The 24,526-nt window shown below is 35.2% G+C and overlaps 1 protein-coding gene across 4 annotated transcripts; it reads right to left on the bottom strand.

Annotated features, from left to right (window-relative positions):
* Nucleotides 1-429: 429 nt before the first annotated feature.
* Nucleotides 430-23,733, bottom strand: LOC110839691 (cilia- and flagella-associated protein 43). 4 transcript variants are annotated; one of them, XM_022084125.2, is made up of 27 exons: nt 23,487-23,733; nt 22,161-22,429; nt 21,633-21,795; nt 20,597-20,801; nt 19,566-19,691; nt 18,811-18,930; nt 17,909-18,076; nt 17,066-17,308; nt 16,333-16,644; nt 15,464-15,726; nt 15,218-15,327; nt 13,677-13,798; nt 12,553-12,783; nt 11,807-11,958; nt 11,182-11,404; nt 10,329-10,538; nt 9,658-9,852; nt 8,554-8,700; nt 7,513-7,667; nt 6,071-6,265; nt 5,110-5,341; nt 4,215-4,367; nt 3,792-3,911; nt 2,604-2,747; nt 2,275-2,376; nt 1,775-1,959; nt 430-772 (listed from the first exon to the last, which is right to left on the bottom strand). In XM_022084125.2, the coding sequence occupies exons 1-27, from the start codon at nt 23,564-23,566 to the stop codon at nt 631-633; spliced, it is 4,767 nt and encodes a 1,588-aa protein (XP_021939817.2). In that variant the 5' UTR covers nt 23,567-23,733; the 3' UTR covers nt 430-630. The 4 variants fall into 4 exon arrangements, with proteins under 4 accessions (XP_021939817.2, XP_087200879.1, XP_087200880.1 ...); XM_087344753.1 differs by having other exon boundaries at nt 23,165-23,569; XM_087344754.1 differs by lacking the exon at nt 23,487-23,733 and having other exon boundaries at nt 21,633-21,930; nt 22,161-22,288.
* Between the last annotated feature and the right edge of the window lie 793 nt (nt 23,734-24,526).

Consider the following 24,526-nt stretch of genomic DNA (forward strand, 5'->3'; position numbering starts at 1 on the left):
TACACCTATGTCTCCTAAGTGGTCTCTTCAGGTTTTGTTATGAATATTGTATTTTAACTTATATTTACCAAATCTTTAATTATGATTTTGATGCATAACAGGACTTAATTGTGATCTACAATTTTTAGGATGATGCATTTTAACATGTAAGGTTGAACCAGACATGGAGCCACTGAGGATAGCCCCGTGGCAATGAAACATGTCTGGCATAATAAATTGTAAATAAATGCTAGTTAGTGATACAAGTGGTTAGAAAGTTGTTATGGTTGCCATCTTGTTAGTGTACATTCTACAGAATAATCACCTTATTTTTTAAGATCTGTTACCACACAAAATGTCTGAATTCATCATTTGGTTCACAAGTTATTAGGGAATAATGGATACATATGCATGTATTTCCTTACTTCACTGTCAGAAAGTAATGATAAGTTGTCTTTCAGTTGAATTTATTGAATACAGAGAGAAAGCTGAGAGAAAAAAACTTCACATCTTGCTTCTAATAATATTCATGAAGTTGACAGCATTGAAAAATGCAAACTGTATGTCCACAAAAGTGAGGTAAAATTAAGTTCTGTGAGCTAACAGGTACCATAATTTCTCTGTGAAGTAATATGAATGCAGTACAATGCATCACTCTTGAATTATTTCGTGTTTCAGGGTTGGATATATTTTTAGGTGTAGTAATTCCAATTCTGTTTGTAGAGCTAAAATCTCTGCGTGCTGTTTCTGCATTACGTGTACTAGGTGACTGCGCTTAACAATTGATGCCATCCTGAAACACAGTAACAAGTGTACATCTGTAAACTGTTTAAAGGAACTTTGCCACTGACTTTCATTCAAATACTTGAGATACATTGTGAGTGTAGCAAGGTCTGTAAGTTAATAAGTTTATCGCCCGAGACCAGAAGACAGAAAGGGAAAGGAAACCATATAAAAGATGGAAAGGCCAATTCTGAATACAAACCTTGGAATCAGATCAGTCTAGTGCATGGAAATGTTTCAGGAGTGTGTCACAAACATTTTTGCAGGAGGAACTGTTTTGCTTTACTAGTATTATTATTATTACTGCTATTAATAATAAAGAATTGATCTATTCACCACTTTATAGTGCATTTACTTCTATGTACCCGAGACAAACTTGCCCTGAGGTACATAGCAGCTTTTTCTGATATGCATTTTGTTTTAATATGTGTTACTTGTATTATGCAGTTTTATTGTGAGGGATGACTATATATTTTACAGCAGCATCTTTTGAATGATGTATGAAGATCCTAAAATGGCAGTTTTCTTAAGTTTCCTGATGAAGTGTTCGCCCAGGATGTTGGCCAAATATTTTCTGAGTGACTTGGAGACAGTTCCAGTTGCTCCTATAATTATTGGGATTACTTTTGCGTTTACTTTCCACATTCGCTGTATTTTATTATCATTATTTGGTGTGTGTGTAAAACATCATACTGTCTTACATTTTGTACTAATTGTAAGTGTATTGGAACAAAGTTAAAAAATAGTGAGTGAAAGTACTGCTGTTGTACTCAACATTAGTGTTTACAATATTAAGCATGATGGATAAAAATTCATACGTTGTATCACATGTTGATGTTTCAGGCATGTGAACTGGGTGGGGCAAGTTCTGGATAGGATTCTGTTGAACTTTTTGATACTTGTTGTGGAATAAATTAGTTGATAATTTAAAAATACTGTTTCAAAAAATTCATAATAAAATAATTTGAAAGTAAGAATAGAGTTTTGTGGAAAAGAACTAATTGTAGCTCACCTCTGTTTTACATCTGTTTGTCTTGATGCAAATTCCAAATTTCTAAGTAATTGTTGCTCATTAACATCTACAGTGAGTTCTGCAACTTTTGCATCCATCTTTTGATTTGCCTTGTTCTGTGCACTAATCTTCTTATCTAAATCATCCAGGTGTTCTTGAATTTCTTGAATTGTTTTTTCATATGACTGATAACAAAGTAAAACATACAGCACACGGTTGATCATTATGTACTTCACATATTTGGACTATCAGAAAGACTATAGGAAATCTTGGGACAGTAGATGTGAGCATTCTAACCTGACGTAATTTGGCATACATTGCTCATAAAACAGATCACTTTCTTCCCTTGTCTCATATGAGACTGGGAGCATTGTGAGGCTATAAGAAGAGGTGTCAGTGGTCAGCTTAGTTTCATTCAAGTAGACTGACTTAAGTCAGCTCAAAAAAAAATTAATTTAGAGACACCAGAGAAGTGTCAGTGTAGTAAGTCACTGTCTTACCTTTTTAAGCAGAGAAATTTCTCTTCCTATTGAAAGAATACTCTTACTCTCACTTATGCCTTCAAGCCTCCTACAGAGAAACTTTTGAATATCTGTCGTCACCTGTAAAATGTTATGTGGATGAATTCTTATTTTTGTACAGACACTTAATTTTATGATTTCTGTCTTGTTGTGTATGGTAAAAGGTTAAAATAATGTTGGATAATCTAGCCTCCTTGGAGCCATTCGTATATGCAAGTGTGTTACTGGCTTCATGTTGCTCTCATTGACCTTGTGATGACATTTAGTAGAATGATACTGTGATTATTTTCTAGAAGTATGGTTTTTACCTTCATTGACTCCAAGTTATGAAGATGATTCTGCAGATCCTTAATCTCCATCCTGAGCTTCCTGTGTTCCCATTCTTTACAAAGAATACTTTGATTTAAGTTGGTTGTCTGCTGCATTACTGCTAGCTTTTGGTCACCAGCTTTCTGAAAAGATGTGTTCCAGCAGCATTATGCCAAACCCTTATATAACTTTTGCATTTATGAACAGTTTGTAATATAATCAAAGCAGAAAATATTTGAGGTTCTTACAGTGTGAAGATGATGGTGTTCTGGGTTGTGATGCCAAGTGGACTTACAGGTGGGTACCATCATTTTTGGAGGAACATACTGCCTGAATCTTCAGTTCTGTATGTTCCTCCAAAATGGTGATACCCAGCTACAAGTCTATGTGGCATCTCAGTCCAGAACCACGCCATCAACAAGACCTGAAAGTTTTACTGGTTTTCTCCATTATCCTGTGCATCCGTTTGTCAGTCAGTTGACATCTCTGGTAAAACTATAAACTGCTGTATGTATTTGGACACAAGCATGCTTAGCATAATGTGTGCTTCTGTTTGGTGCGAAACTTTGCACAACTAATTTGGATTAGCTTTTGGTAGGATATATTTTCAGATTTCATTTCATATTACTGTGCCTTTCATTCATAAATTCCACAAACATTGAGGTCAGTATCAGAAATATTCAGCATTACTGAGCTTATTGCATGTGTGCTTGACATTCAAGAGGTGATAAGAAAGTTAGAGGACAAGTTGTCTTTCGGGAGTCAGACCATATATAGCTTTCCTGTCAGATAACAGTGCTGGCTTGTGGAGTGAAGTAGTGCTTCATATACTGTCATGCATGAAGATACATGATAACATTCAGATTTTCATATCAGTGAATATGAAATGCATAGGTTATGGAGTGGTTTATTTCATTGATCACGGGTAGACAGATTTTGCACTGATTCATCTAATTCATGTTGTTTTCTATTTTGAAAGAACTAAGGCCAACCAGTTTGAGTCTGATAATGATCATAACAATAGTATAATAGATATACTCAAAAATTTGGTAACGGGGGAAAAACAGAATAAGTGTTTTGAATTACAAGGAGAGTATTTTGAAGATAAGTAAAATACATTTTATGAATAGGAAATAGGTTTTCTTTACTTTTAATCAATCCTGCCACTTTGTATAAAATGTACTTACTTTAACCAGCTGATTTACACTCTTGGCCTGTTTGGAGGTGATTAATACAGCATCATCAAAATCAGATATTAATCCAGTTGTTGTTATTTCAATCACACGCTGCTTCATTACTATCTGCAGCTGTGAAAAAATAGATTAATAATAGCTGTTATGTCAGACCAAATTTTGAAATGTAAGAAAAACAAAACTAAGTCTACTACAAAAAGGCTTAATTATATATTAGGGCTAATTAGTTTATTTTCACATGAACAAATACAAATCACATTTCAAATACAGAAGACAGTAGGCTCTGTAATGAGAAGATTAATAGGAACTGATTATGGAGATAATATCTCTATCAAACAGCAGTGTATTTTTTGATTTCAAAGGTGATGAACATATAAGATTATAGTTCACAAACTGTGTATGCTGAAAGAATCATACCTCGGTGTCATGCTGAAGTTCTAGTAATTGTTCTTTTGCTTTGTGTACTTCATCAAGTAAGGTTGTGATATGCTGCTTTTCACCTGCCAATTTCTTCTGGTACACATTCAGTGTATGCTCTGAATCAGCAACCATTAATGCACAGCATTTTGCCTATTTAAACAAGACAGACAGATGTACCCTGGAGTATGTTATATGCAGTGTGATGTAAATCAAGTTAACAGAATGCTCAGTGAGACTTAAAAAATGTATCAGTGGGTTCTGCAGATGGTGTAAAAATTCATGTACGCTGTTAACAACATTGTCCCTTAAAATGATTTTACACAGTAATACTTGTGTATGTGCTGTATGTTTGATATAATCATAATATGTCAGATGATTGAAGAAATACATGTGAAGGTTCAGTTACATCCAAACTAATTAAAGAATTTAGTCATTTAATTATAAGAGCTGAGAATAGTTTTATCAGAATCTCTTAATAGACCTAGAATTTATGTATATAATTTTGTTTATTCCCATAAATAAGGTGTCAATTAAAATGAGCAACAATACCAAATCAAAATCACAATGGAATTTTAGAATTTAATGGATATATGTGTTGAAAGCAGTAGTTTGTGCCTTCTGGGGTGTGCCGTGTAGTAGAAGTTTACTGGCGTTTCAGAGGCCCTTGCTTCCTCCATTCATCAGGGCAGCAAGGACCTCTGAAGTATTGGCAAACTTCTACCAGACTACATGGCACACCAACCCAGAAGACAACTATCTTCAGACTCACTGCCATGTAAACCTCATCCTATATTCTTTTTGGCCTTCATATGTGAAACAAGGTACAACAGTAAGAGACTTGTTTGTTATTAAGAAAGGTAAATCCTCTTATACTATTTCTGGATTTGCTTACCTTCAGCTCACTTTCCACCTTCCGGCGTCTCACGCGACACAGTGTGGCCCATATGTCTTCATTTATAACAGGTGGAGTATTGGAGTAATTGTCAATCTGGTCCAGACCTTTAAGGTAGTCCAAATATTCAGGTGGGAGAAATGATGGCCTGTCTGCAGATGCAGTATGCCGAGATAATTCATTCAACAGTATCACCGATGTTCGTGCTCGTTGGTGCATGTTAGGACGACGTCTAATAAAGTAGTACTTTAGCAGTAATTATAACATTGCATGTCAGGAAAATTTTGCTATGCTATATTTTTATATATAAAAGAAGAAAATGTTCCATTGCCCTATGGTGGCCATATATTAACCTAATGTTTAAATCCTAACCTAGACATCTGTAAATGTGGAATTCATTGCACATTTGCTCTTTCAACAGTCTGCCCTGAATGACTGCTGTGTGAAAACTTATAATATAAATATTCTAGGTGTCGGTTCACAGGTCATTTAATAACGATGCAGTACCAATAGCATAAGTTATTAGTGCCACATATGATGAGAAGACATTCATGTATGATGAAGTGGAAGAAGTCATGTTTCAGAGCATTGTCTCAGAATGGATGGGCTTCTGAAAGCCACAAAAATGCTCCAGTCATGACAATTTACAGATTTGACAATCTGTTTTACCATTCTTTCATTACAAGTCTTTCAGTCTGGTGCTGAAATAATATTTATCAGGCACAAGAGACAGTAAAATTGATTGGAGCCTTTTCTGAAAATGTTGATCCTTGAACAGATAGTGAAGAAAAATGTAAATTATAATATGTTACGATAGGAACATCACCGTGGTATTTCACCCTTGCACACATACATATAAATTCATTTTATATTTGAAAATCAGTTTGTATGTAATACATTAGTTTTTTTCTGTATTTTAAATGTATGGTACATGAGATTCTGATATGATATTGTTACATGCCTGTAAAATTTGTAAAGCTGTTCCAGAACAACCTGTGATACCTCAGGGAACTCCTTCTTGAAGTTTTTCTCCAGTTGTTTCTCATGAGCCACTGCAGTTTCATATGCGGCTTGGCAATCATTTCTCCAAATCTTTAGCTGCTGAATTTGTTCCTGTAGAGCTGAATTGTGAGATTCTTGCTTGATTACTTCCATCCTAACAGTATAAAAATTGTTAAATAAAATACAAAAATGTTGCAATTGAAGGTAGAAAAATTTTATGATTACCAACTTACCTCCTTGGAATATTGATACATATACTAGCATAATTACTTCAAATGAGTGAATTTTTAGACTTAGCTCCACTGTTGATTCACTTCAGTGTGCTCTACAAATTGTTACAACTCGGTTACTCTTAAGAATAATATGGAGCTAATATTGCAGCCAACTTCATCAATTGCCAACACTTTTTACCTTTGGGGGAAGATTTGTTTCTTATACATTTATAGAGAGATCAAGGAACTGTTGAAACAGTGGTTGTTTAAAAGATACAATGATTTTCATTAAATTTAACTTTATGGAAACTAGGAATTATTTTCTCAATCAGCATATTTTGTGTCATGTGTGAAACACATTTTAATATTTTCACTTCATTTCTTGATATGGAACAACTACATATATATATATACAAACTGGAAACAACAGTAGGATTTGTTACTGATTTTAAGTTTTCGTTATATTTCATTGACGATGTTGATTCTGCTCTTGGGTACTGGCATCAAGTGGATATCGGCAATGGCTCAAATGTTTTGGAGGAACATTCTGACTCCATCTTCTGTGACAGAGCATGTAGGATGGGAATGCATTTGAGTAAAGTCTTCCAAGAGCCATGAAAGAGGAAGGAACTGGTGCCTGGCCCAAGCAAATTTGATTGATACATCGTGAATGAATAGAAACAGCCCCCGTAAACCCCTGTGTGATTTTTTTCTTTTAGCTGTTGGGAGAAGTGGTGTGTATTGGGGAAGAGAGACCTGGAGTGGTCGAGGGTTGTAAACGATGTGAGTGGGAAGGATAAAGATAGGGAATAGTGAGTCTTAGGAAAAGAAGAAGTCTAGACTAGGTGCATGAATTAAACTACAGAATTGGTGCAGCTCAGAAGGGCCAGTAATGTAATTTCTGACTTGCAACAGAATATTTGTATTGGCAATAAATTAATATTAAGGCATGCAAAACAAATAATGTACTTGGAAAATATGTGAACTCTACTGGAGTACAAGTTTATAATTTTGTATTTTTCTGTCCTCTGCATATTTTATTTTACATCCATTTTTTCTTTACTAATTTTGATTGACTCTTGACTCCATGTTACATACTCAAAATTGCACATCACTTGCTTCTGCTGAATAACAGCAACATTAATGACATTAACTCCAATATTTGTTGATGTTTATGTTTTTTACTTACTTGAGCTTTTTCTGTTTTAGGTTAAGAGACAATCTTTTATGAACCATGTACATGTATCGATTCATCTTTAATGTTTCTTGTCCAATGGCTGCCTCAGTCTTAAGTTTCAAAATAAACAAATCGTGTAGTTGACCGTTGAACTTCATTACACCATTCTGGAAAGAGAACATTTGGGCAAGTAGGTGATAAGTCAGAAACAAACAATAATGGAAGCAGCAGAAATAAATACAGGTATTGGATTAAGTAGTATGTTCCATAAATTTTGGATCATTATTATCAGACAGAAACTTTGGAAGATATCTGAAATAATATACTGAATTGTGCTCTTCTGTATGTAACACATGCAAATAGATAACAACAGAATAATTTCTGGCTAGGAAACTTTATCTGAGATTAGGCTGTTTTAAGATATTTAATCTGTCAGAGAACTAGTACCTAACTAAGTAGTTGGATTAGGGAACCCGAAGGTTCATCACTGGATTAACCAATGCCCTCCAGCAGTACCACTGTTCTTATTTTCATATCATTTTTGGATAGCAGTGATGCTGTCCCTTTATTATATGTAGTATTAAAGCCATGTAAATTACATATGTTGCCTTACTCATAATATGGTTTCAATATTTTTTGTACATTCTGTATGTTTTGGCTTATTACCATCTTCAGGGGCAGCACAATATTTTGAAGTCCAGTTATTAGGTTCATGTAACTGTAATATTATATTGGCTGAGGCACCAGACTTTCAGCAATAAAACCATTATTTATGCAGTAGTGATGATCAGATGTACATATATGTCATAAATATTATGAAAATGATTTTCAGTGTGGACTTTGAATAATAAAATATTGCTGTTAATTTAGTATGAAGTATGAGTAATGCAGTGTAATACCAATGAGTGGAAATTACTTTAAAGAACTTTAAGTGTGTGATATTTCCAAATGCAAGTACAAGGTGTTATAATCCATTTATCTGATGTAATAGAGGCTGATGTCATAACTCCTATTCAGAACTGGAATGGATGTAAGATGTGAAAATTTCCTTACTTTGATAGTCTGTGAGAGTTTCTGGAACTCTGTCTCAAGCATCTCCCTGTAACTTTCACGTTCACTCAAATGAAGTGCCACTTTCTCTTCATAGTCCTTTATTATTTTTAGGTCCTCATCGTTGTAATCTTCAGGATTCTTTTCAATCTGTGGACAGTTTGATACGTCAGAATAAACCATATTTGAACATACCTTGAAATTATCACCACAGCATACAGAAGAATAGGCCCTTGTTATCCACAAATATATTATTTGTAGATAAACACTGATGTTAAATGATTTGTGATTAAGGACCATTTAATATCTGTGTGTGCTATAGACTTTTGGCTCACTGCTACAGAGAACAGGCAACAAAACTTCAGTATGCAGGGAGGGTCAGAGAAATTGTGCGAAATACTTTGTTGAGGCACTAGAGATTTTACAGTACTTCTATGTTACTAACTTCTGCACGACCAATGTGTAATATAACAAAACATAATGAAGAGTACTTCTCAGCAAGAACAGAGCATTACAGCCCTAAAATTTTAAGAAAAAGCTTATGCTCATTGATGTCATGTCCTATATAAACATGGATAGTTAATAAACTCTGGAATTTCATGTACTAAACAGAGGAAACTTAGTGAAGTAGTTGTATGAAGATGGAACTTGTTATTGTGTGAATGCATGCAGGGAGGTCATGTTTATTTGTCTGTCTGTCCTCTCATCCACCCATAGTTTCAGCATAAGAACTGCTGGATGGGTTTTGATGAAATTTGATATTAGAGGTGCTAAGAAAAATTTGTTCAAGCGATCAGCATTTCTTGAGAGCAGCGAGGCAGACAGTTGGTTTATGATCTTCAGTATTCATGTTCAGTTTTTATGTATTTATGTTTTCATTCCTTCTACTAAAATAAGAATTGCTTATCCTGGATTCATGACTTATTAGTAGCACGGAAAGTAAACTTCTTTTAGGTATGGTGGAATATACTCTAAGAATAACTGACTTCATTCATTTTTTTAATTGAAATATGGAATATTAAATTTGATCAACCCTCTTATTTTATTAATATCAAAATGTTTAAATCAAAACTCACATGTTAGTAAGTAATAATCTGAGTAACTAACCATGCATTTGGGTTTTTGTATATCTTTCTTGATCTCGTCTTCCCAACGAACTTTCAATACACCATCCATCATTTGCATGAGTGCTTGTTCACGAAAGTTTTTAGACATTTCTGCAACGTGGTATGCTTCAGCCCCAGTAGCTAGTCTCTCCAAGACCACCTGCTGACTGGGTGAAATGTATGGTGTTATGCTAACCTGAAACATGCACCATGTCAATTGCATAGATTATGTAGTGCTGAACCATAATTATGAACAATGAAGAAGATTGTATGTAGAAGTGACTGTGGCCTGTTTGAATGTACTGTCCCTGTATTTGCCTACAGGGACTGAGACAAACTGCAAAAGTCTCCGTAAGTGCAGCTGGTCAGGACACGGGGACGCTAAAGGCTTAAGTCATCCTTCAAATGTGCATTACTTCTTTAGGTGCAAAAAATTAGATACTTCAACACGTATGAATTTTCGGTGTATAAGTATGAAATTAAAATTGCTGTTTCAGCATTCTTGTATTCAACCATCGCATATTAGGATAATGCTGATTGTACTCTAGTTTTAGAAGAAGAAAATTTTTGCAGATGTACACACACACACTTTCAGATTATCCATATATTTGCAGTCATCTGTTAAAGTTAAAAAATGTTAGTATTATGAAGTTTATAATGTTTGGTTTATACCTCATTATCTTCTACTTTCATTAGTCTTTCTGGTTTCTCTTCTTGAGTCCACTCTGGATCAGCTATCTCTGTCCATGTGTTATTAATTTCAGAGAGAATATAACGTAAATATGCATTCTGTTCTGTTACCACAAACATTTCTCTTTCTTTTAAGGCATACATGTCATTAAATTGCTTATTGAAATTTTCACATAGAGCTGCACAAACATTCTGGAAAAAAAAGTCTATATGAGCACAAAGTAACGCAAATTACTGCTGTCTCATTCAGAAGCCCTTGTGTATGTGTCTAGCTATAGCAAGTCATTACTGTTTGACCTTCACCAAACTCACAACTTTTTGTATTAACAGTCAGTAGCAGATTCTATCAAAAATGTATTGAATAGTTTCACAGATGAAACATGCAGACAGTATGGTGGAAAAACATGACGTCTACATCAAGAGTTGATTTTATGTAATTTTTACAAAGAACACGCAAACTATGCATTAGTGTGTTCACATTCCATGACTTTATAGGTCAGACTTTGAGACATTTATGACTAAATCAATTAAAGTTATTACAAATTAAAAGTACTTGTTGCTTGTATACTGCATTTTAGGATTAGACATAATAGGTTTTTGTATTATTAGTTCTATTTTCCATTTTCTTAAAAATGTTACAAAGCACCAAGATGGGGTCATTCATAATCACATGCTATTCTTACCAAGTTTCAAGGGGGTGATAGTTAGAACTGAAGAAACAATACATTTAGGATTAGTTTTAACTTTGTGAGAGTTCACTTGAACAGCATTAGTTATGTGTGGTGATAAATGTGTTTATTTGTGCTTGCCAAATGAAACATGATTATTTACTAACTGTCAGTAGAATAATTTCATTGTGCATTTGAAGGTAAGAGGAGAATTCAAACTGATTATGATGATAAGCACATGTTTCTATGAAGTGATAGCTGGTTGAGCCAGTGAGAACGAGCCTGTTTATTTCTTCTTCTTTCTCTTCCTCATCCATTGTTCGTATGGATGTATTTTGTCTCATGAGACTGGCATCATTCAGCAATGGGTGAGCAGATGATTCACTCTCTCTGAAACAGAGTAGTGAATAAGTAATTATGGCAGAAGTAAATTAACACTTTAGAGCCCAGTTTCCCATCTGTTTTAATAATCAGTAACTCTTGCAATTTGTTTTTGTGGGTCTTGTATGATTCTAACTGAAAACAGTGATCATTTCCATAAACAGGATTAACCATTTGAACTTCGTAACAGTAAATTATGTTTTGCCACAAAAAAGGTAAATAATAATTACTATTACTCCTACTTCATAAAAGACTTAACATATCACTTGAATTTACTATATTTTAGCTGTCTTATCTGAATGCATTGCGTGTAGGTCTCAATTGTGGCCAGTAGCATTAGGCATGACAGTAAAAGGGTGAGAGAAACAACTGCATAAAATCATCCCTGTTATTAAAAAAATCATCACTTACTTATCATTTGGATCCCACGGTGAGAAACAGCTTCCTTTCTGCATTTGTACTTCTAGTTTTCTGTGTTCCATAACCCATTTAAACTCTTCTTCAAAAGAAACATCTTTGGGAAGTAATGGATAGTTTTCTACTTCAACTGTTCCCATGATGGCCTGGATCCACAAGAAATGGAAGAACCAATTAAAATGTACTGCTAATGCTGCCTGTATCAGAACTGTAGTTGTCAGGGTTGATGTTGAATTTGTTACAAAACAAAAAACTCATTTCTGTGTTTTAGTTCTACTAGACAAGTGTTTTGATGAAGGTCAAACTGAGCAACTTAGCTGAAGTTGTGATACAGTAACTTATATGCAAAGAATCAGATCCAAATATCAGCTGTAGATGTAGCTTCCCTGACTGACATTTGCATGAATTTCTACAATCCTATCAGGTAAATGTTGGTTGGGGTAGTATTTTGAAAGTACATTATGTTTGCTTCATTCCTAATCCTTTCATTTCACCATACGTAACTATCCTGTGGTCTAATTGGAGGCTAAATGACCTTGCAGTTGAATAAGTGTCAATGAAGGAAGCTATTATTGAGTCAGCTTTGCTCTTCTTATATGTGACTGCTCATCAACATAAACTTCGATAAACTAGATAATTGAAATATAATAATGATAGTTCCATGACTCATATGAATAAGGGAAGCAAACATGCCTGATTTTTCATCTTCAGACTTACCTATGGATATATGTGACTCATACCTTGAGTTTCCTGCCCTTTGTCTCCACTGCAGTCCAGTGCCTCTGTTTTAAAGTTTCACATAGTTTATCTTGTACAGCAGCTAATGCTTTTAGATAAAGCTCAGTTTCTCGGCACTTGTCTTGAGCTTGTCTTCTTCTTTTAGTTTTGGTTTCTTGATCCAGATCAAAGGCACTGAGTGGCAACTTTTCTTCTGCTTGATTTGTAAAATTCATCTCCAACAGGGCTACACACTAACATTCAAGTTTTTTAATGCCAAACAATGGTAACCCTCACATACACAATGGTGTCTGAATAAGAGAGCTGTGGGTGCTACTGCATCATGTATTGACAGGTTTTGCGAGAAAATCAACTCAGTGCTAGGTCAGTGGCCTAAATCTGAATATAAAGTAAATCGGTGATTAAATTACTCATTCAACAAAACAAAACTCACAAGGACTACATGTGCTTTGTTTGCTTACTATCAAATAAATTTGTGGAGTAAACTACTAAAATGTAAAAGGAAATTTGTGATAAAGTATAGGCTGTGATAAGAGAAAGTCATCACAACAAAGTGCCATTTTAGTTCACAGTTCAGTGGGCAGTTTCTCACTGGATCCAGATCAGGACAGACACGTTTAAAACTTGCAAAAACAATTTTTTTTGTGCATTTGAAACAGAATGGAGACCCTATTTTAGAGTGAATAAGAAGTGGGGTCTGGAGACAAGATTGGATTGTATAACCACGCACTTCATGCCTTGTGTTGTGGGACTACTGCTATTGTAGCCTGTGCCACACAAGTGGGTTCAGCCTCTCATGATGAGAAGAGTTCTGCTGGCCACAAATCATGGCAAGCCCAGGAAATTAAACATAATCTTTGCAAAGTCCTTGTAAGTCAAGTTTATTGATTTTTTACAATTGTATACAACATGAATATACAGTTTATACATAAATTTATATATTAAATGTTGGTTTTGTTACATTACTGGTAATATATAGGTTATAAAGCAGCAGACATACATTGGCTGTGAATTTTGGACTTCTACCCCTTTACCTAGGCATTGACATCTTATAGGCATAGATCGGACAAACAACACTACGGTAATATTGGTTGTGCCTTCTAATCTGTAGGAAGCTGCTGCTTACCTCTTTCTGAACACTTCTGAACTGCTTTTTCAGCTGTGCCTTTACTTCCCCCCACACAGCATTCTCCTCGATTACTTTAGTGACTTCCTGCTGCACCAACAATGACTTGGCATACTTGGCTCCTTAGAAATGACAAATTAAGGATTTTAAAAACACACAGTGCTAGGGGCTCTAACCCTAACACTATATTCTTCCGTATAAAGCGAAGCTTTCGCAGCGACTGAAGTCGATGAAAGACTCAGCCTTCAAGCCGTGTCGGGTGGCTGAATGGTGAATAAACCATATCCTCTGCCAACGTTTTGGGAGTAGCTTGAGCACCGGTCTGACATTTGGTAATGCATAGGTGCATGATTTCTAGTCAGCAACTATTTATTTTACAAATTGAGGAAGAAAAGTAAAGAATAAATCCACAACGACATTCTAAGGTTGGTCTAATCTATACACGAACACGCGTGCATCATTTGCACATGCATGCATATATTTACCTGTCTTACATAAAGGAACAGAGAGTCTGTGATACAGTATATTTAATCACTCATGATCATCTTCAAGCTCTTATGGACACACCCTCAACCCCCCCCCCCCCCCCCCCCTCTATCCAACCAAATGCTTCCAATTTTCATGACACATTATCAGTCCCACATAGTAAACTCCAGACCTCACACAAGCCATTCATGAAGCAGATTCCATGAAGATACAAGTAAGTAATGCAAATACCTATGAAGCCAGTAGCAATCATATAATTTAAAACAGTCTGTACTCACAAATTTAATTATTCAAAGTAGTTACCTATACATCCTATTAAAATATTTTTGTACTATAATCTTACAGCACAACCAATGTCAATACACACATCCAACATCACAGTCCACAATGTATACACCTTCAGATGGTGACTTCTGAGAAGAAATGGATTCCCACATGTCCCCCAGAGTGCCAACAAATATGGATACCTTTGTCTGTCAATGGAAAAATATCTCAATACTATGTTTTGCATGCTGCCTTCTAGACATGGAAGTATACAAAAGCACGCAGTGTATACTCCAATTATAAAATCATAGAATACAATAACAGCACATACTCAATACATCCACTCTAATAAAGTGTGGACACGGCTTAAGTAATTTTTAAGAAATTTATGTTTTATATTGCCTGTATTTTCATGCTCTTATATAACTACTTAGCTAATGTGATAACTCACAATTATATTTGCCTGTTTAAATATAATGAACAGTTTTTATAATGTTAGTTTCTACAGTTAACTGCAAGACCACAACTTCTAATTTTTAATTTGTTATTCTCAACTTAATTTTTGTAATACATAATTCTAGACAATGACAAATGACATGTAACTGTGCTCCAGAATAAGAAATACATCCTTGAGTGCCTGATGATGATACTGGGTGACTGAAATATGTTGCCCAGAATTTATTTCTACATTGTTAATAATACAAATATATTGTGTGTGACAGAATTTTTGTTCCTTTATATGATAAGAATACCACCACCACTACAGAAGGATGCAAAAACTGCATATTTACCTGTCCTGTTGATAAATTCAGATGTTTGGCTTTCAGTGTACATGTGACTGATTCCTTTTGTTAATAAGGTACATCTCATAGGTGCTTGTTTCAGTTGGTCTATTTTAGTTCTGTGAAAATAAAAGGAAATGAGTATGGTAGATGATATTTTACCAAGATTTGTTGACAATGAAAATTTCACCATACAAAATAGTCTGAAGTAGAGTAGTCCTTCATTGTTTTCCCAAATAATTTCTTTTCTCTTACCTGAGATATGTGCAGATCATACTTCCATCTTGTCCTAAAGATATTATGTGTGTGTTTAGTGGATTTGCTACAGCAGTCTTAATTCCCAAATCCATGCGGTGATGAGGCTTAATGATAGCTTTGCAATCATTTGTTGCAACTGAACGAAGAATAGCCATTCCATCTAAGCCATATGAGAGAACGTTATGCTCTGTCACATTCATTGCATACTTTCTTAACTGGTGGCCACTTGATCTTGCATCCAATAATTGTAACTGTTGTTTCTGTAAGTGAAAATAGTATGATCATAACTGTCTGTGTTACAGACTGGAAGAGGTGTTTCAGATGCATTTAGGGTTGATAACTAATTCCCTGGCAGCAGAACCCGCAGGTCCAACACCAAAGCCCACCACCGGTCACAATCCTCAGCCAACTCCATCCATTTACCATCCTTACAGCCTACCTCCCTAAGATCCTTTTTGATCTTCCAAGTGGCCGTTTTCCAGAAGGTTTCCTTACCAGAATTCTGTATGCACCCCTTGCCCCCCTCCTCCATACATGCTGCATGTCCAGCCCATCGGATCCTCCTAGATTTCACTATCCTCACTATGCTAGGTAACCCGTACAATTCACGCAGCTCCTTGTTATGCAGTACTTTAAATTCCCCCACTTATTTCTTCCTTCCTAGGTGCAAATAATATCTTCCTGAGCACCTTGTTTTCAAACACTTGTAATCTACGTTCTTCAAGGTAAGACCTTGAACATAAAGTTTAGTTTTAAAATCAAGAACTCAGCCCTACAGCAAGCTACAAAGAGATCTGTTCATTGTTGTTAGTTGCTGTACTTTGTGCAAATCTGTCACTGTGGACTTTCCCAATAGATTCACTTACCTCAAGTGACACGTGCAGTAAGTGAAACTGTCGAGACCTGTGTGGTATAGCATAAAAATCGTACTCTTTAAATGGATGTACATAAAATCCTGAATATAATCCAGGCAGGTCTATGGAGGTGTACTGAATCAGTTCTCTAGATTCATATGCCATTGAGAATACAATAATTCTGTTTCCAGAGGGACAGAAAATTCTTGTTGACATTAGACTTATGATTCTTAAATCAGTCTTAAGCTCTATTACCGAGATGTTGGCCATTTTTTCTCTTGTGTTTATGAATGATTTCACCTCTATTTGAACTCCTGGCTTACTCTGTAAGACAACAACAAATAAGTTTTTACAAACATAGACTGGAACAGGAAATGACAGCAAAACTTGATACTAGTTAGGAGGATAGCACTAATCCATTGTAAGGTTATGACTTTCAGATTTTCTGAATACAATTCTGTATGCTTATCACATGTTTGTTGCATGTCCTGACCCTCCTTGTTTTGATTACCCTAATAATATTTGAAGATTAATACAAATTATGAAGCTCTTTGCTGTGCAATATTCTTCATCCTCTTATTACTTCCTTCCTTCCTTCCTTCCCAGTACTGGTGCTATGTTCTCAAGTGCCCTCAGTTATCTCTGTTTTATGTAAATGTACAATTTGATGTATTACTTATCTGAGATATTAGGGAGATGCACTTTTTATTTTTAATACTAAGCCAGTAATTTTAAATTTGTGTACCTCAATGACAAACAATATCCCAGTCTCCATAATGCAAGCCACTACATAATTTCCTTGCTGAGAAATCTGAATACCAGATATTTGTTCCTTACAAAGATTTACTGTAGTTAGAGTTGTTGGATTATCAGGTGCAAGTACATTTATGAAATCCACAATACCGTTGTCTCTTCCAAGTGCCAAATAGGGTTGAACAGGATTGGATACCATTACCAGACAGTTTCTATCCCATACCAGTTCACCCACCTGAAAGTGTAAGATGTGACTTTCAATTTAAGAAAATAAGTGAAGTATTTCTATGTCTCAGAAACTGAATTACGAAACTCCCATTCTTATCCATGAGGTTGAGTTCTGCTATTTTACCATGTCCATTATTATTAAAAAGCTTTAAATAATTTAAATTGTAACAGTGGCTTCTACTTATATCTTCTCCTGCATTATTGCAATCCTCATGTAGTTCTATAGTGGAAAAAATCTTACGTTTAGGTTCTGTTCTTAAAAGTGTGTGCTTTGACTGAACATATAGTAATGTATAATCATAGTAGCTGAGTCAAATCTAAATAAGGTAATATTATTGTGAATCTAATTGTTGCTCGTTACTTCTATTCTCACCTATTAAACTTTGTAATATTTTCTTAATTGCTTTCAATTATGAAAAAATGTTATGAAGTATTGTTTGGTATTTATAATGTAACATAATAAATTAGTGTAATACAGTTACGAAATTTACACCATTCAATTTCAGCCCTTCGTAACCTTCTAGGATACTCGTGGTGAAACATGTGGAGGATGTGCAAAACTGTGTAATGGATCTTACATAATTCATTAGTGTTATTTTATACATACCAAATTTCCACTGCTCATAGCCCAAGTATTTATACATCCATTTGCGTTCAGAGTTGCAATATGATCTCCAAATGGATTAATGAGACAAACACACATAAAATGTCTCCCATAAGAGCGGATTTTAACAAATTGTGGTCCATCATCATCTTTAAATTGCAACAAGTCAGCCTGGAGGAAACAAGAAAGAGGATAAAAGACTAGAAGCAAAGTGTTACAAATACCAGCACACAAAGTGAAAATTAATGGAGTGTAAAGGCGTGCTCCAGTGGGGTGCACATTTCCGAATGCATTATTTGTTATTTTTCATATCTCATCAGCCTTGTAATTAGAAAAAGTACCTGTCATCTGTCGAGTTATCAATTTTATGTGGGGTTTTGGAATGTGGTGGACAGTCATATGAGCCCAATCACAATGACAGAAGAATCATCTGGCTTATGGGCAGACACCATGTAAGCTGCTGTCAAATGTAATCATATTTCATAAACAGCAATAGAGAACTTTTTATAAACTAATTAAACTATTAAAGAAACTGCACAACTAAACCCTTAGTATTTATATACTGTGCCTCTTTATTATTCTACTTCACAGTAAATAAGGTTAAAATTTATTCATATAATGAAAACAATTAGTAGAAATTAAATATTTATGTTCCTGAGAGAGAGGGTATGAGAGCTTTATTGCAGGAGCAATGTGTTTTCAGGTTTGTCCAGATGTTATTTTACTGTTAAGCTTATCTTTCCTCACATCTTATTCATTCTATTTGGTGAGGCTGCTCCTGACAATGACAAAAATTGTGAAGAAGAACAGTAGATGCAAAATCTAAGAAAGCTACACTTTTTTAATTCTAGTGACCAAAGGAGACATATCCAAAACTTTCTGAATAAGTCTTAGAGCTACATTACCTCTATTGACATTGCCACCAGGTAATCCCTCCCTGGACATGCTGACAAGCTGGCTACCTGCACATCAGGAGCAACAGTCCACATAACTTGCCACTCGTGGGGAGCAGCTTTCTTGTAGTACTGCAAATACATTATAGATTATTTTCTACGATGATGAACCAAGTCTGATGAAGACACAAAAATTGGGTAGATGGAAAAGGGAGGTGCACCTGCTGGTAACATCATCAGCAGATGTAAAGGATCTCTGTTTCTCACGTAACAGTTATTCATGGACAGTAGTTGTTGATGTATAAACTGCAGAGGCTGTTTAGTGTTAAGTGAGATGAAATGGTCATAGACACTGGAAGCTCTGAGAGATGGTATGAGCATAATAGTACAGTACGTAAACATAACAAAACTAGGCGTGAAATATTGGAACTTTCAGATTCAAATCTTGGCCCAGAGGCTGGCTGTCTCAGCCGAAGAATTCTTCAGAAGCGATGTAATCTGTTCATTTGCCATAGCAAAGTAGAAAAGAAAAAATACCGGGCAAGGCATTGCAAATCACAAAGTTCCTCAGCATTTAATTTTGTAATTCTCTATCTCTCTGGAGGTCCATATTTTTACCTTAGCACTTAATTTTCAAGCAGTTTTAATGTGAGGGTCAAAATTTGTAAAATAATTAACATCTTGAGTACAAAACCCTTCTAACATCATCCTATCATAATGAATAGTACTTTGTAGTTATTTGTTAGAATAAATTAATTGTTGCTTACTTTAACTTCTCCGCTTGGTCCTGACATCACTACTCCTGTCCTGTACCATACAATAGATGGTGTTGCAGAACCAGGCCTTCCTGTCCAACCAAAGATGTGTTGGAGTTTTCTTTTTTCACCTTCAATCTGTATTGTGCATATTAAAACCAACATGGGAAACATTGAAGGTTATAGACAGAGCAATAAATTACACTCAAATACATGTGTAATAATAGTGATGAGTTACATTTGTGAAATACAAATACAAGAAGAGGGGAAATATGTGTACCATTCATTGCAAATATAAGACTCTAGTTGACAAATCTAATCGACTCTACATAAATGATATTGCATACTGAAGATTTTGTCCTGTATATCCTGCCTTGTGTCTTTTTCATGATCATTATCTCATCCATTATGGCAGAGTGCCAGGGGCAAAATATAAACCTTCAAAAAGTAACAAAAGGCAATGTCTCATTCTTATGTGAACGATACCAACATGGCATTACTTAAGTGCACAGTCTCTTAATTTCTTTTCGTAAAGGCACCAGTATGATGTGCTGAAGAAAACAGTGGATTTAATTTTATTCTGACATATTTATTGCCATGTACAGTAGATTCCGCTTAATTGAGCCATTGGTTAATCAGGGCAGCCGTTTATTTGGGACAAATAGTAAAGAACAAACCTTTTTAACTCTTTACGTGGAACTTTGCATAATTTGGGCAGCCACTTAATTTGGTCAAAGTGTTCTAGTCCTGATGTGTCCCAATTAACTGGAATCCACTGTATTTAAATTCCAAGCAGATAAAGCCACCATAGATTGTACATAAAACATAAGTGATTGAGCTGACAAAACATATACATGTGATGAAAATTTATGCACATTTTTATTCATTAAATATTATAACATCTCTGACTTCTTGTGTAAACTGCAGAAAAATATCATCTGACAATTGAGGTAGAGCACTGCAAATGATCTTAGGTGCTTGAATGGTAGCTGTGGTTGTTGGCAATGAAAGCGTTAAACCATGAAATACGAATGTGAGTGTACCATGAACACACTTCCAGTCGCATCCGCAATGAGCAGCATACCATCAGAAGACCAAGTAAATGCACATGGTGACACAGCCATGTCAACAGTAAACTGCAGCCTGTTCAGTAAACACTTTTTGCAGCAAACATGTAACTCCCAGAGGAGAAGTACTGAGGAGTCCACTGCCGCTTGGCTTACCACTGGAGGTGTACTTTGACTGCATCTATAAAATAAATATTTGCTAGAAACCATATTATAATCATGCACACATGCATCCCTTCAGTCATCCAAGAAGTTCAAGTATGTAATCTGTTTCCATCTCACTCCAACTTATTCTTGGCATTTTTAAACTGTTCCCTCCTCTCAGATTGTATTTTGCACCTTTTAATATTCTATCACCATTCATTTTTTCTATATTTAACCCATTTCTGTCCATAATTTACTATATTTCTTTTAATTCATATGTTGTAAACTCTGCCATGAAACCTTTGTTTTCTTGTACAGCTCTTTAACAGATTGCAAAAAGTGAAATTTCAGCAGACTGTATTTGCATATCTTAATTCTCTTCCTTATTACCCAGGTCTCATTGCCACATGTCAGTGCAGTAGTTGGATATTTTCTTTTTAATTCACTTTTCCAAAACAAATGTTGGGATAGGTTAAGACTACTACTTCACATTGTTTCCATTTGTTTATCTCATTCAGTACTGAATAACCTTGCAGTTGATACAGAATTCAGAAGTAGCCAGCCAAACAATCTATCTACACAAAGAATTTTTCCAATTGTAGGACAGTGTTATTGTCAAGTGAAATAACAAGATATTTAGCTAACCAACAGTGGAAATTTATGGCCTATAAGTGTATGCATGCAGCTTTTCTAACTGTTGTTAGTTTTAATGTAATAACTTACCTGGTCACCTAAACATGGGATCATGAATTCAGATCACAAATGATTGCCCACATCCTTGTGCAGAATGGTGTCTTATCGAGTATTGACTTAATCTAGTTCATCTATTTTGATCTTGGGAAATGTACAGATATCAGTTTTCAGTTACCTGAGTATCTGACTTTCATTGTTGACGTAAGTCTTTTTTGATATGAGTTTTTGTCCTGTTCTCCAGTTCCATACTGTGATTTCAAAATCTGGCAATGAACTCAAGGAGACCAAAAACTCCATTTCTGAGAAGGAAATAGACTTATAATGGCTGCCACTTCCACCTGTCAACCACAAAAAATGCATTTGTCATGCAACAGATACATTGTTATTGTGATAATATCTCCACTGGACCTTCCTCTTCTCTTCATCCTTGATATTTCTGGGGTGGGGGCACCCATGAAGTGTACTCCACTTCCCTAATGGAAGAAAATCTACAGTTTAATATGGGTTTTGAACCACGATTCATGTCTGATATGCACAAATAATATGACTGAAAAATGCCCCACATCACAGACTTGGCATCACGTACAGTAAGTTGACCTTTTGTGTTCTGATACCAGAGAATTTGAGCTGAACCCAGCAGAAGGTATTTAAGAGCATGGGGAATATATTTGTCACATTTCACAATGTATTAATAATACTCTACCTTTAAGTAAGGAAACAGTCGTAAAACTCGGATAGTCTTTAATGAAAATGCGTGGTTTAAGGCATCTCTCGCCAAATGCAAACATAGCAGTATTTTGATGACCAGTCACACATGTAATTCCATCTCCAGATTCGTGGTCATTGGCAGTGTATATTGTATCTGTGTGAGTTGACAAGTCATGAAACAAAATATGGCAGCCAGTTCTTGTTGCTATTACATTTGTACCCACAAAATGTAAATTGCTTAACCTTGAACCAAACTTCATCCACCTGCAAAAGAAAACAGTGAAGTGTTAATGAGGTTTCCTCAACAGTTTCCTTGCTGATTACTTGTGCCTCTTCTTTTACATTTTCTGTTACTTGTTCAATTTATTAACATTTTAAGTGGATTCCTTGTTATCATAGCATTACAGATCTTCAGGTTGTAGATGGAGATAGCTGTCTCAATATATGGAGAATTGCTAAAAATATCTTAAATAAACAGGTATAGATAGGTGAAAATTAAACATTGTTGTACACATGGTTACTTGAAAACCTATGTTTTATCCCTCCCACTCCTCCCTTTGTGTTTCTGCTAGTGATTTATGGCATTGTTTGTATTCTGTGACCCATTGTTGGGTTGAGGTAAATCCTATACCCCCCCCCCCCCCCCCACCTTTTCACATAGCATTGTGACTGTCATAGCAACATTACTCAAAGAAAGACATTTAGGGTTTTTCACATTTCCAATTATCTTTGCTTCATATATCCTCCACTAACATGGGCAATCAGGAGTAGCACACTTTAACTCAAAATATTTATAATGATGGCATCATTGTACATAGACCAAAATATTCCATGAAATTAAATAATAAGTTTACTTGAAGAGAAAATTAATATTAATCAACAAAGCCTTTTCTTTTTTGATTATTAGACGAAACGCAAATAATTCTAATGTAATCTCGAAACCATTACTACATTCTAACTGTCTCATCGCAAACTCTTCCATCCTTTCTTATCCCTTACCTCATCACTGGTCACTGCAGAACGTAGGCAGTAATTCATGTGAGAGTGGCGCAAGTTCCAACACGATATCTGCACTAGTTTCACGGACTTCATTACATTGTATTAATTGCATTATTTGTCATCAATATCACTGTCATGTGGGTCATGAAGACCTCAGCAATCAACATTTTTCTTTGTTGTACTACAGGTTCCAGTTTCACGCTTTACATGTCACAGTGATTTCTCGTCATATTCGTGTTACATAAATCTTGTCTGAGTGAAAGGAAGATTATAGTTAAAGTATTAAATAAAATAGAAATACTCTTAGGAAATTGATCTCTACCCTGTTCTTGTTTCCACTTGTTGGTGCTGTTGCAAGCGGAATGGAAAGTCTTCTTTGAAGTTGTTATCAGTTGTTTTCATGTCCTTGATGAAGATACTGTGAAATAATATATGGAAAAATATATTTGTGTCACAATCAATATTCTGCTATTTCATCTCCTTCACTTACAAACCTGAAAAATCTTACTCTGATAAACAGAATGAATGCTTGATAAAGCTGTTTATTTGAGGTTGTTGGCATGGCAACTGGTTATGTCCTACAACGTTAGGAAATCCAAGAACTGCAGGAGAAATACAAGGTCAATGTGACTATACTCAAAAGCAAGCTTTTTTATCAATGGATACCGTCTGATGAAGATATAGGAATCATAGACTGTCTATTCAGCTTTAACATTATGATCAAAAAATATTGTGATCATTTTCTTGGTAATAAATACCTAGATTGTAGAATTTGAGTTTTTCACGTGAGTCTGAAGATGGCTGTCTTCTGGATTGTTGTGCCGTGTAGTCTGGTATAAATATAATGTTACGTCTTTGTTACCTCCATGATCAGACCCATGTAAGTCTCAAATCCTGCCAACAGCAATTTTAATAACATAACTTATGCAGTCTGCATTGTGATATATTGATCAAAAGGAAAAACAGATTTTATTAAGATTTATTAGGATTTGAGACTTTCTCAGTGAGAGTACAATTAATAAAATCTTCTCGGGCAATCAGCAATCAATTATGGTAACCAGTTGCCGTGGCTGATTGCCCAAGAAGATTTTCTAGACTGTAGAATGTTTCTAGTATGGGTTTTATTAAAACGTTTAAAGTTTTGCCTCACTCATGACAGGCGACAATTTTGTTTAAAAATATATAACAAACTTGGCGTTGTATGGGAAACACATTTTACTTTGTAAAGAGAAAGAACACATTGCATTGAATTACCAAAAGGAAGGTCAAAGTCACTTCTTAGGATACGGAGACATTAGTCAAAGTTCAGTGTGTATGAATCAGGAAATTGAAATCAAACACCTAGAAGTTTCGGACCTCCCC

The sequence above is a fragment of the Zootermopsis nevadensis genome, unplaced genomic scaffold (genome assembly GCF_977971745.1).
Source record: "Zootermopsis nevadensis isolate Lab colony 2312 unplaced genomic scaffold, Znev_1.0 Znev_ptg000008l, whole genome shotgun sequence".
Classification (NCBI taxonomy): domain Eukaryota; kingdom Metazoa; phylum Arthropoda; class Insecta; order Blattodea; family Termopsidae; genus Zootermopsis; species Zootermopsis nevadensis.